The 13,019-nt window shown below is 49.0% G+C and overlaps 1 protein-coding gene across 4 annotated transcripts in view; it reads left to right on the top strand.

Moving 5' to 3' along the window:
• Nucleotides 1-13,019, top strand: part of LOC140410690 (intersectin-2-like) — a 377,319-nt gene that overhangs the window by 273,795 nt on the left and 90,505 nt on the right. For all 4 annotated transcript variants that reach the window (XM_072499106.1, XM_072499104.1, XM_072499105.1 and 1 more), the window contains 4 exons: nt 7,864-7,925; nt 9,817-9,986; nt 10,866-10,911; nt 11,323-11,444. In XM_072499106.1, the coding sequence (XP_072355207.1) occupies nt 7,864-7,925; nt 9,817-9,986; nt 10,866-10,911; nt 11,323-11,444 (400 nt within the window). The remainder of the gene's footprint in view (nt 1-7,863; nt 7,926-9,816; nt 9,987-10,865; nt 10,912-11,322; nt 11,445-13,019) is intronic.

Here is a 13,019-nt window from a genome sequence, read left to right as displayed (position 1 = left end):
TATATCACGTCCGCAAAAAGGACAAGTTCATCCTGGCCAATTACCGCCCCATCAACCTCTTCTTGATCATCAGCAAATTGAGGGAAGGCATCATTTACAGTGTAATCAAGCAGAACTTGCACACAAATAACCTGATGCTCAGTTTGGATTCCGCCATGGTCACTCAGCTCCTGATCTCATGACAGCTTTGGTACAAACCGACAAACTACTGAACTCTAGAGCGGATGTAAGAGCGACAGCCCTTGACCACAATGCAGTATGTGGTTAAGTGTAGCATTAAGGAGCCCTAGTAAAATTCAAGTCAGTGGGATTGATGGGAAAACTCTTCACTGGTTGCAGTCATACCTGGCATAAAGGAAGATGGTTGTGGTTGTTGGAGGCAAATCATCTCAGACCCGGAATATCAGAAGTCTCAACCATCTACAGCTGTTTCATCAAGGACCTCCCCTCCAACATAAGATCAGAAGTGGGGATGTTCACTAATGATTGGTCAATATTCAGTATCATTCGCAACTTCTCAGATACTGAAGGAGTCCATGGCCATATGCAATGAGACCTGCACAACATTCAGGCTTGGACTGATAAGTTGCAAGTGACATTTACGCCACACAAGTACCAAGCAGTGACGATCTCAACAAGAGAGATCCTAACATTCTCCCCTTGACCTTCAATGGTTAACTCAAAGCATCCATGTTCCAGTGGCAACATGCACTTTTGCATACCTGTTGTAACCTTGAGCCATGCATAATGATTGTAGAGGCTCCAACCTTTGTTCCATCACATGGCTGGCCAAGAATCTCTCCCACTCTTACCGCCTACTATTGGTAGAAGGAGTTGCAGGTTGATACTCAAATTGTTTGACTACCTTATGAACGCACCTTCATTGTTCATCAGGTCATGCAGTGGGATTTGAGCCTGATATTTCTGGCTCAGCGGCAGGGTTGCTACCTCTGCAGCACAAGACTTCCTTCAATGGCATTACCATCACTGAATACCCCACTATTGATATGGAGGGTGTGGTGGGGGGGGAGTGGAGGGGTACCATTGACCAGCTATATAATTACTGTATCTACAAGAACAGGTCAGAGGCTGGGAATTATGTGGCAAGTAACTCCTCTCCAAACTTTCTTTTTTATTAAGGTTTTCATAAAATATCAATAACAAAATGAAAAATGAACCCAACAGGGTTAAGTACAAAACACTGTCTAGAAAAGCAACCCTCCCTACCCCGCTCCCCCCTGTACATAAATAATAAATTAACATTAACACCCTGACTTAACACAACTGGTATATACACCCCCCTGGACCCTCCAGTGTGAATAACAGAAATAAAATAAAGTAACCCCCCCCCCCCCGAGTTGCTGCTGCCATTGACCAATGTCTACCGTTCTGCCAGGAAGTCTAAGAACGGTTGCCTCCGCCTAAAGAACCCTTGTACCGACCCTCTCGAGGCGAATTTCACCCTCTCCAATTTAATTAACCCCGCCATATCGTTGATCCAGGATTCAACGCTTGGGGGCCACGCATCCTTCCACTGAAGGAGAATCCTTCGCCGGGCTACCAGGGACGCAAAGGCCAGAATACCGGCCTCTTTCGCCTCCTGCACTCCCGGCTCCTCTGCCACCCCAAATATTGTGAGCCCCCAGCCCGGTTTGACCCTGGATCCTACCACCCTCAACACTGTTCTCGCTACGCCCTTCCAAAATTTCTCCAGCGCTGGGCATGCCCAGAACATATGGGTGTGATTTGCTGGGCTCCCTGAGCACCTAATACACCTGTCCTCACCCCCAAAAAACCGGCTCATCCTTGTCCCAGTCATGAGTGCCCTGTGCAGCAACTTAAACTGTATGAGGCTGAGCCTCGCGCACGATGAGGAAGAGTTCACCCTCCCTAGGGCAAAGGCCCACATCCCTTCCTCAATCTCCTCTCCCAACTCCTCCTCCCACTTACCTTTCACCTCCACCACCGAGGCTCCTCCTCCTCCTGCATCACCTGGTAAGTTTACGAGATCTTCCCCACTCCCACCCATCCCCCCGAGAGCACCCTGTCCTGTACTGTGTGTGGCAGTAGCCTCGGGAATTCCACCACCTGCCGTCTGGCAAACGCCCTTACCTGTAAATACCTGAAGGTATTCCCCGGGGGGAGCCCGTACTTCTCCTCCAGCTCACCCAGGCTCGCGAACTCCCCGTCCACAAACAGGTCCCCCAACTTTCGTATCCCTGCCCTGTGCCACCCCGAAAACCCTCCACCTGTTCTCCCTGGGGCGAACCGGTGGTTCCCCCGTATTGGGGTCCACGCCGAGGCCCCAACTTCCCCCATGCCGCCTCCACTGCCCCCAGATTTTGAGGGCAGCTGCCACCACCGGGCTCGTGATATACCTCCTTGGAGGGAGCGGCAGCGGCGCCGTTGCCAGAGCCCCCAGACTCGTACCCACACAGGATGCCATCTCCAGCCTCTTCCATGCAGCCCCCTCCATCACCCACTTGCGCACCGTCGTCGCATTGGCGGCCCAGTAGTACCCACAGAGGTTGGGCAGCGCCAGTCTCCCCCTATCTCTACTCCGCTCCAGGAACACCCTTCTCACCCTTGGAGTCCCTCGCGCCCACACAAACCCCATTATACTCCTGTTAGCCCGCCTAAAAAAAACCTTCGGGATAAACACAGGGAGGCACTGGAACAGGAACAAAAACCTTGGGAGCACCGTCAATTTGATTGACTGCACCCTACCCGCCAAGGACAGCGGCAACGCGTCCCACCTCTTGAACTCCTCCTCCATTTGCTCCACCAGCCTTGTAAAATTAAGCCTATGCAGGGCCCCCCCAGCTCCTGGCCACCTGGACCCCCAAATATCTGAAGCTCCTCTCCGCCCTTTTTAGTGGGAGCTCGCCAAACGCCCTCTCCTGGTCCCCTGGGTGAACTACGAACAGCTCACTCTTCCCCATGTTGAGCTTGTATCCCGAAAAGTCCCCGAATTCCCTAAGAATCCTCATTACCTCCGGCATTCCCCCCACCGGGTCTGCCACATATAGCAGCAGGTCGTCCGCATAGAGCAACACCCTATGCTCCTCCCCACCCCACACCAACCCCCTCCAGTTCCTTGACTCCCTCAGTGCCATAGCCAGGGATTCAATCGCCAGTGCGAAGAGCAGAGGGGACAGGGGACACCCCTGCCTCGTCCCTCGGTGCAACCGAAAGTACTCGGACCTCCTCCTGTTTGGGGCCACACTCGCCATCGGGACCTCATACAACAGCCTAACACACCTGACAAACCCCACCCAAACCCGAACCTCTTCAGCACCTCCCACTGGTACCCCCACTCTACCCTATCGAAGGCTTTCTCAGCGTCCATCACCACCACTATCTCCGCCTCCCCCTCCCTCGCCGGCATCATGATAACGTTCAAAAGCCTCCACACATTCACGTTCAACTGCCTCCCCTTCACAAACCCCGTCTGGTCTTCATGGATGATCTGCGGCACACAATCCTCAATCCTCGTGGCTAAGACCTTCGCCAGCACCTTGGCATCTACATTTAGCAACAAAATCGATCTGTAAGACCCACACCGCAGGGGACCCTTGTCCCGCTTCAAGATCAAGGAGATCAGTGCCCGGGACATCGTCGGGGGCAAAGCCCCCCCTCCCTTGCCTTATTGAAGGTCCTGACTAGCAACAGGCCCAACAGGTCCATATATTTTTTGTAGAATTCGACCGGGAAACCGTCCGGCCCCGGTGCCTTCCCCGCCTGCATGCTTCCTTTCCCTTTGGTCAGCTCCTCCAGCCTAATCGGGGTCCCCAATCCCGCCACCAGTCCCTCTTCCACCTTTGGAAACCTCAATTGGTCCAGGAAGCGGCCCATCCCTCCCTCCTCCCGTGGGGGCTCGGATCGGTACAATTCCACGTAAAAGTCCCTGAAGACCCCATTGATGCCAACCCCACTCCACACCACACTCCCTCCCCTGACCTTAACTCCCCCGATCTCCCTAGCTGCGTCCCGCTTCCGAAGCTGATGCGCCAGCATCCGGCTTGCCTTTTCCCCATATTCGTAAATCGCCCCCTGGGTCTTCCTCCATTGCACCTCCGCCTTCCTGGTGGTCACCAGGTCGAATTCGGCCTGGAGGCTGCACCTCTTCCTCAACAATCCTTCCTCGGGCACCTCCGCATGTCTCCTGTCTACCCTCGCCATCTCCCCCACCAGCCTCTCCCGCTCCCTCCGCTTCTTGTGGGCCCTAATGGAGATCAGCTCTCCCCTCACCACCGCCTTCAGCGCCTCCCATACCATCCCCACTCGCACCTCCTCGTTGTCATTGGTCTCCAAGTACCTCTCTATACTTGCTCGGACCCGCTCGCTCACCTCCTCATCCACCAACAGCCCCACCTCCAAGCGCCACAATGGGCGCTGGTCCCTCTCCTCCCCCAACTCCAAGTCCACCCAATTCGAGGCGTGGTCCGAAATGGCTATTGCCGAATACTCAGTATCCTCTACTCTCGCTATCAGCGCCCTACTCAAAATGAAAAAGTCGATTCGGGAATAAGCCTTATGGACATGTGAGAAGAATGAAAATTCCCTAGCCCCCGGCCTTGCAAATATCCAAGGGTTCACCTCTCCCATCTGGTCCATAAACCCCCTCAGCACTCTAGCCGCCGCCGGCTTCCTACCCGTCCTAGACCTGGAGCGATCCAGTGCCGGATCCAGCACCGTGTTAAAGTCTCCCCCCATTATCGGGCCCCCCACTTCCAAGTCTGGGATCCGACCCAACATACGCCGCATAAAGCCCGCATCGTCCCAATTCGGGGCATACACATTGACCAGTACCACCCTTTCTCCCTGCAACATACCACTTACCATTACGTACCTACTGCCATTATCTGCCACAATGCTCGACGCCTCGAATGACATCTTCTTTCCCACCAAGATCGCCACCCCCTCGATTTTTGGCATCCAGCCCCAAGTGAAACACCTGACCTACCCACCCTTTCCTTAATCATACCTGGTCTGCCACCTTCAGGTGTGTCTCCTGGAGCATAACTACATCCGCCTTCAGCCCCTTCAGGTGCACGAACACGCGGGCCCGCTTAACCGGCCCATTCAGTCCCCTTCCATTCCAGGTTGTCAGCCGGATCAGGGGGCTACCCGCCCACCTCCCCCGCCGACTAGCCATAACCCCTCCTCGGCCAGCCACGCGCCCGCACCCCACACCCGGCCCGTTCCCCACAGCGGCATACCCCCGTCTGACCCCCCCACTCACTCCAGCTCCCCCTTGACCATAGCAGCAGCAACTCGATCCCCCCCCCCCACCCGCCAAGGACCCATCCTAGCTGATTTACTCCCCTCATTGCACTTCCGCAAGTCAGCTGACCCCGGCCACTCCCGCCTCTCCTTCGACTCCTCCCATTGTGTGACACACCCTCCTCTCCCGTTCCCCATCTATAGGCACTCGCCTACCCCTTCCATTCTAAGCGCGGGAAACAACCCTCGTTTCCCTGCCCCGGCCCCTGGCCCCGCCCCCCTCCAGTCTTCAGCGCGGGAAAAAACCCGCGCTTTCCACCTACCCAGCCCCGCCACCTCTGACGCAGCTCCTTTTACAGGCCCAGTCCCCTCACCCCCCGGCTCAGGCCTCCCCCTCCCCCGTGGGGCCCCATCTCACTGCCGGCCACCACCCCTGTTCCGTTTACCTACCCCCCTCCAAGAGCCCCCCCATGACAAACCCAACCAAAACAGTGCCCAACCCGCCCCAACCACCCTCACTGACCCGAAAGAGAAAAACACAGAGAAAAAGAAACCAGGAGCAAAGCAAAGGCCCCCCCCCAAAAAAAACAAATAACATATCAACCACAGTCCCCAAACGCCCATCCCGACCCTCAATCTGTGTCCAACTTCTCGGCCTGAACAAAGGCCCACGCCTCCTCCGGAGACTCAGAATAATGGTGCCGGTCCTTGTAGATGACCAACAGTCGCTCCAGCTGCAACATGCCAAACTTCACCCCCTGCCTGTGCAGCACCACCTTCGCTCGATTGTACCCGGCCCTCCTCTTCGCCACCTCCGCACTCCAGTCCTGGTATATTCGAACCTCCGCGTTCTCCCATCTGCTGCTCCTCTCCTTCTTGGCCCATCTGAGCACACACTCCCGATCAACGAACCGATGGAACCTCACCAGCACCGCCCGCGGAGGCTCGTTGGCCTTGGGCTTCCTCGCCAGCACTCTATGGGCCCCTTCCAGCTCCAAGGGCCCCTGGAAGGACCCCGCTCCCATCAGCGAGTTCAACATGGTGACCACATAGGCCCCCACGTCCGGCCCCTCCAGCCCCTCCGGGAGGCCCAGAATCCGCAGATTCTTCCGCCTCGATCGATTCTCCATCTCCTCGAACCTCTCCTGCCATTTCTTGTGGAGCACCTCGTGCGCCACCTCATTGTCAGAGATTCTTTGTCGAGCCCCGCGGATCGCCACCCCCTGGCCCGTCTGTGTCTCCAGCAGCTTATCAATAAAAGCCTTCATCGGCTCTAGCAGGTCCGCTTTAATCTCTCTGAAGCAGCGCTGGATACCCTCCTGTTGCTCCTCCGCCCACTGCATCCACGCTGCCTGGTCTCTGCCTGCCACCATTTTGTTGTTCTTCCCTCGCACCTTCTTCGGGTCCACCACCACCTTTTTAGTCAGCCCGCTCCTGGTAGAAGCCATATACTATGGGGGAGCTGTTATAATCTCCTTCCCACACCGGGAAACGTCGAAAAAGTGCCGTTGGGGGCCCTGAAAAGAGCCCAAAAGTCCGTTTTTGCGGGAGCCGCCGAATGTGCAACTTAGCTCCGCATAGCCGCATCCGGAAGTCGCCTCTCCAATCTTTCTAAAATCTGTCCACGATCTGCAAGGCAGGACTGTGATGAATACTCTCAACTTTCCGAGATGACTGCAGCTCCAACAGTACTAAAGAAGCTAGACACCATCCAGGCTTGGTAGATTGCACCCCTTTTGCTACCTTAAACATTCACTCCCTTCACCGCTGATGCACAATGGAAACTGTGTGTACCATGTATAAGACAAGGTAAAGTAACTCGTCAAGCTTCCTTCGACAGTTCCTTCCAAATCTGAAACCTTTACTACCTAGAAGAACAAGGGAAGCAGATGCATAGGAACACCACCACCTACAAGTTTCCCTTCAAGCTATCCTGACTTGGAACTTTATCACCGTTCCTTCACTGTCGTGAAATCACAACACTGTCGGTGTATCTACACCACATGGACAGCACCGGTTCAGAGGATGGCTCACCATCAACTTCCCGAGGACAATTAAAGACGGCAACAATTACTGATCTAGCCAACGGCACCCACATCCCATGAAAGAATAAATTGAAAAACATGCCACCAGATTTTACTTCCCCAAGCCCTGCTGCCTGCCAGCTCACTCCTGAGATGGGGATGAAAAATTCTGGCCATTTTGTTTTGAAATTATTTTGTAAGATATACCATTTATACCATCATTACTTCCAAATAAGTATATTTTCCCCAATCCCTTTCTCATTTGTCCTCTCCACAGCAGGAGTGGGTTGGTAGAGGTCAGGTGATGTTTTTGTGAGTTGTTAAAAATGTAACTGTTTTTTTCATGCCAAATACCAAATTATTTTAGCAGAATGCTGTAGATGCTGGAAATCTAAAACAAAAGCAGCAAATGCAGGCCAGACCGAGTTTTGTGAAGAGGGGAACAGGGTTAGCAGTTCAAGGACCAGAACTGATGAAAGGTCCTCAACCTGAAATGTGAACCTTGTTTCTCTCTCCACAGATGTTGCTTCATCTGCTGAGTGTTTCCAGCATTTTCTGTTTTTGCACTAAATTAACTACATTGCTGAACTGCCTGTAAACGTTTTGTCAACAGATCAGAACCTGTTTATGCGACGGTCAACAAGAGCTCCAGTCCAGTCTCTCAACTTATCGATGGTAAAACATCTCCAATACCTTTTTTCAATGACTCCAAGATTAACCTAAGAGAACTTTCCTTGCATCAGTATGGATGTAACGTAACTGCAAACAAAATAGGATATAATGCTAGCTTTGCCAATCATTACTTTCAAATAAGCATATTTTCCCCCAAAATCCTTTCTCATTTGCCCTCTCCACAGCAGAAGTGGGTTGGTGGAAGTCAGGTGATGTTTTTGTGATTTAAAAAAAATTAAATATACAGTACTCTATTTATTTTAATGACCAAAGAAGACACAGATGGCAGGTTAGTCCATTGACAGGCTGTATCAAAAAGCATGAGTGTTAATTGAAACAGGATTCCTCACACAAGGTCCCAGTCTCGGGTATAACCTGACACAACGTAGAGTCTACCAGAAAAATAATGTCCGGACGAATTCTTCGAAACATAACATAGGCATTGTCATTTACAAAACAAAGATGTTTAATTGTCTTTGCTGTTTATTTGTTGTCTATTCTTTCATGGGTTACGAGCATCACTAATTACCCTTGAACAGAGCAGCTAGTCACACAATTTCAGAATCAACCACATTACTGTGGACCTGGAGTCACATTTAGGCCAGGTCATGTAAGAGTGGCTGAATTTCCTTCCCTAAAGGACAGTAGTGAACCAGATAGGTTTTAAATACAAATGACAATGGTTTAATGTCACTATTAGACTAGCTTTCCAATTCCAGATTAGGACTAGTAACCTAGAGATCTGGACATGGGTTCAAATTCCCACCATTGAACCCGGGTCCTAGGAGCTGTGAGGCAGTAGTGCTAACCACTGTGGCACCGTGCCACCCGTCAAATAAAAAATCATTTTCTGGGGCAGGGAGTATTGAACAGATTGAATAGAAATTTCTCTGCCCTGTGGAGAGGATGAGAATGTGGGACTGGGAGGAAACTTGAGAATTAGCACACCGGTTGGCTACCCAACATGTTCCTCACTTTGAGCAATCTTGCCAGAAGGTGGGTCAATGCAGCAGTGGCTGGTAACCAATTAGGCCAATTGAAGCCCAGATTACAGTGTCACTGGGATCCTCTCTTTAGTGGACAATTCCCCAGATGATGCTGGATTCCGGCAGGTAACTGGAGGTGACCTCCTGGCATCCGACCAAAAGACCATCAACACCTCGAAATCAGCCTGACACGGAGCCTTTGGGGCGAAAGGATCACAGCCACAAGAGAGGCTCCCCATCCACCTTGAAGGCCTGACAGCTATGGCCCTGATTGATTTTGTAATAATTACAATACTGCCGTGAGCCTCCATTTTGAGGTGCCTTTGCCACCATTTGCCTGTCTCAGTAGCGTCCACATCTCCCAGTGGCGCTACCTACCATCCTGAGCATGGGGCCCTTGGTTTCTGGCTCCCACTTCAAAAGCCTGCTTGCTGGTCCTTACTTAGAATACAAACCGCTTTAATTGGCCACCTCCCATAAGATCACATACTGTACGGCTATCTGAGTTAAGACCCACCTTTATTCCTAATTACATGAAATTTTCAAAGAGAATAGGACTCCACCTATTAGTTCTGCTGCATGAATTTGGGAGTAATAGGTAGACTGTCAAAGAGTGGATTTGAAAGAAAGGGGAAAAGGAATTGATGAAAATTAAAGTCTGGGAATAGGTCACTTCTTCTCTGAAAGAAGTACAAATATACTGTGTAAAGGAGAGGATGTGAACAAAAATTGTTTCAGTGTGGGTGGGGGAACAGAGCAAAGTGCAAGGTTAGCTTGGCTGATTGGATGACTTGAATTTGTCAATTTAACTGGTTGAAAATAATGTGCATGCATTACTTTTGTTAGTTGAAAGAAACCTCAGAGTTGTGGCATACATCTATTTTAATAATAATCTTGCATTGTTTTAGTGGAGTACATTGCACTATACCCATATGAAAGTGCTGAAGCTGGAGATTTAACCTTCATGGAGGGTGACGTTGTTCTGGTCACAAAGAAGGAAGGTGAATGGTGGACAGGAGTTATTGAAGATAGAACGGGTGTCTTTCCTTCAAATTACGTCAAACCGAAGGATCCAGATGTAGGTTTATCACTTTATTATTTGTGTTCCATGCCCACCTATCATGAAACATGTTAGTCTGAACTACAGTATATATATTAAATAAGCTTTCCATTATTTTAATGGGTTGAAAAACACACATTTGGGTGAGTTGAGTTTGGGTGAACAAGAATTGTGATAACAATGAAGTAGGTTACATGATCTCAAATGTTTTGTATACTCTTTGTAAGTTATCTTTAGTAAAGAAAAGAAACCCCCTCTTTGGCTTCCCCCCTTAACCAATATTGTTTCAGTTCAGATAACTTTGAGGCCAAGAGGATAGGATAGACAAAGCAGTCTTGTACATCACCAATATTACTCCTGATATCTGGTTAGTTGCTAAGGCACTGTATGGATGGTAATTTCACAAAAACTCAAAGTCATCAACATACTTGGCATGCTACTTACAACCCACTAAGCAAGGCTCTCACAAAGTTATTAAGAGCTTGATTCCAGGACTGATTAAAGGAGAATTCCACTGGAACGATTGCTCCCAGTACTCATGAAAACAACACCCTGAAGTTTGCACTTAATTCTGATAGTGCTTCAGAATAGGGAAAGGGATAAAGGTGGGGAGAGTCACACTGGCTTGTCTAGTCACGGGCAGTGTCAGGAGACTTGAAGCAGGCTATATCATTACTTTTTTCAGTGTCCTGGTATCAGATCAGGCAGCAGAAGAAAGAGGGAATCATAGAATGTTTTACAGTGCAGAAGGAGGCCATTCGGCCCATCGAGTCTGCACCGGCCCTTGGAAAGAGCACCCTACTTAAGAGAGAGGAAAGTTGCCAGGAAAAGGGAAGATCTAAATATCCCATAGAATGAAAATTCTGTTTTAATTCTAATTATTGTTTCTTTGGTCAGGGATCAAGTAGTTCGGGAAGAGCAGGAACATTAAACAAGAAGCCAGGTACTTCTGCCGTGTATTCATTTTGTAAACGTTGTGCTAATGTTTAAAAATATGAAAAACCATTGCTATTACTAAAGTTCATGTAGAAACTTAGGTGCTTGATGTCTTAACACATCATTTGGAAATATTAAAGTTGTGATTTAATAAAATTAGATTTTCCTAAAGGGAAAGAAACCCTGGAGGAAAATTTATTTTGGTTTAGGTTGCTCTTCCAACTTTGGGAAGGCAGGATGTAATGCGGGAAGTCCTCATCTGACCATACCATGATTTTATTGGTGGTTGCACCTTTGCCATTAATTTGTATTTTAGTGCACAGTGAAAAATATTTTCCACCTGGATAGTAATTTTAAAATTAGCCTGTATTGTTTGCTTGACTACTTGCATTGTAGCTAATTTAATATTTTCTCACAGAAATTGCTCAGGTAACCATAGCGTACACTGCAACAGGCACTGAGCAACTCAGCCTCACCCCAGGCCAGTTGATACTTATTCTGAAGAAAAATGCTTCTGGATGGTGGCAGGGTGAGTTACAGGTAAGCACTTCAATAATATTAGTACTTTTGCAATAAGCATGGATAAGCACAAAAAAATGGCAGTTGCCATTATTGCAAGATCATTGTGTTCCTGTGGCATGGAGAAATAAAATGCACATGTAAGTGTGATAGTTTTCTACTATCTTCTGTCTTGGTAATGTACAAGTCAAATATTCCTCAATTGTGAGGAATCAAAAGGATAACTAGTGGAAGTACTTCCAGAAAATGCCTAATCAGATTCTTGCAGGTAGGTTTGTTCGTGCTGTTGGGAGGCGTTCAAACTAGTTTGGCAGGGGGAAGGGACAACAAAGTATTAGTAAAATAGAGACACATCATGTAGTAAAGGAAGCATGTCTGAGTGAGTTCAACTATGTTGAATGTCAAGAGAGTAAGACAAGGCTTGATAGTCTTTACTTTAATGTTAGGAGTGTAATAGGTAAGACTGATGAGTTAAGGGTGTGGATTAACACATGGAATTGTGACATTATTGCCCTGGTTTAGCTCAGTGGGTTAGAACGCTGGTTTATGATGCAGAACAAGACCAGCAGCGCGGGTTCAATTCCCGTACCAGCTGAGAATTCTGAATTCTCCTGAGTACCTGAACAGGTGCCAGAATGTGGCGACCAGGGGCTTTTCACAGTAACTTCATTGCAGTGTTAATGTAAGCCTACTTGTGACAATAAAGATTATTTATTTTATTTATCACGGAGACATGGTTAAAGGAAGGGCAGGACTGGCAATTTAACATTCTGGGGTATAGCATCTATAGGCAAGACAGAGGAGGGTGTAAAAAAGGAAGTGGTTTGCACTATTAATTAAGGAATCAATTACTGCAATGAGGAGAGATGATATCTTGGAACAGTCCTCAAACGAGGCTTTATGGGCAAAACGTAGAAATACAAAGGGGCAGTCACATTACTGGGAGTATAGGCCCCCAAAGAGTCAGTGGGAAGTAGAGGAGCAGATATGTAGATAATTTACTGAGGCGTGTAAGACTAATAATCGGGTAATTTTACGAGGGGATTTCAACTTCCTCAACATAAAATGGGATAATCATAGTGTAAACGGTTTGGAGGTGGCCCAAGAAGAGATGGAGCAGTGTTGGATCTGGTTCCGAGAAACAGCTGGACATGTGTCCAATGTGACAGTGGGGGAGCATTTTAGTAATGGCGACCACAAACGGTACGGTTCAAGTTTCTTATGGACAAGGACAAAAATGACCTACAAAAGACGGTTTTGGATTGGTGCAAGGCAAATTTTACTAAAATAAGGCAGGATCTGGCCAAAATTGACTGGGAACAGCTTCTTGCGGTAACATCTACAGTGGAGGGCATTCAAAACAGAAATGGGGGAGAGTACAAGTCCAACACATTGGGGGAAATGAAGGAGCAATAAGTTATGGGAACCCTGGATAGCTATCATATCATATATCATATCATAGAATTTACAGTGCAGAAGGAGGCCATTAGGCCCATCGAGTCTGCACCGGCTCTTGGAAAGAGTACCCTACACAAGGTCAACACCTCCACCCTATCCCCACAACCCAGTAACCCCACCCAACACTAAGGGCTAGAC

The sequence above is a fragment of the Scyliorhinus torazame genome, chromosome 4 (assembly GCF_047496885.1).
Source record: "Scyliorhinus torazame isolate Kashiwa2021f chromosome 4, sScyTor2.1, whole genome shotgun sequence".
Lineage (NCBI taxonomy): Eukaryota > Metazoa > Chordata > Chondrichthyes > Carcharhiniformes > Scyliorhinidae > Scyliorhinus > Scyliorhinus torazame.
This window is presented reverse-complemented; position numbering and strand designations above follow the sequence as displayed.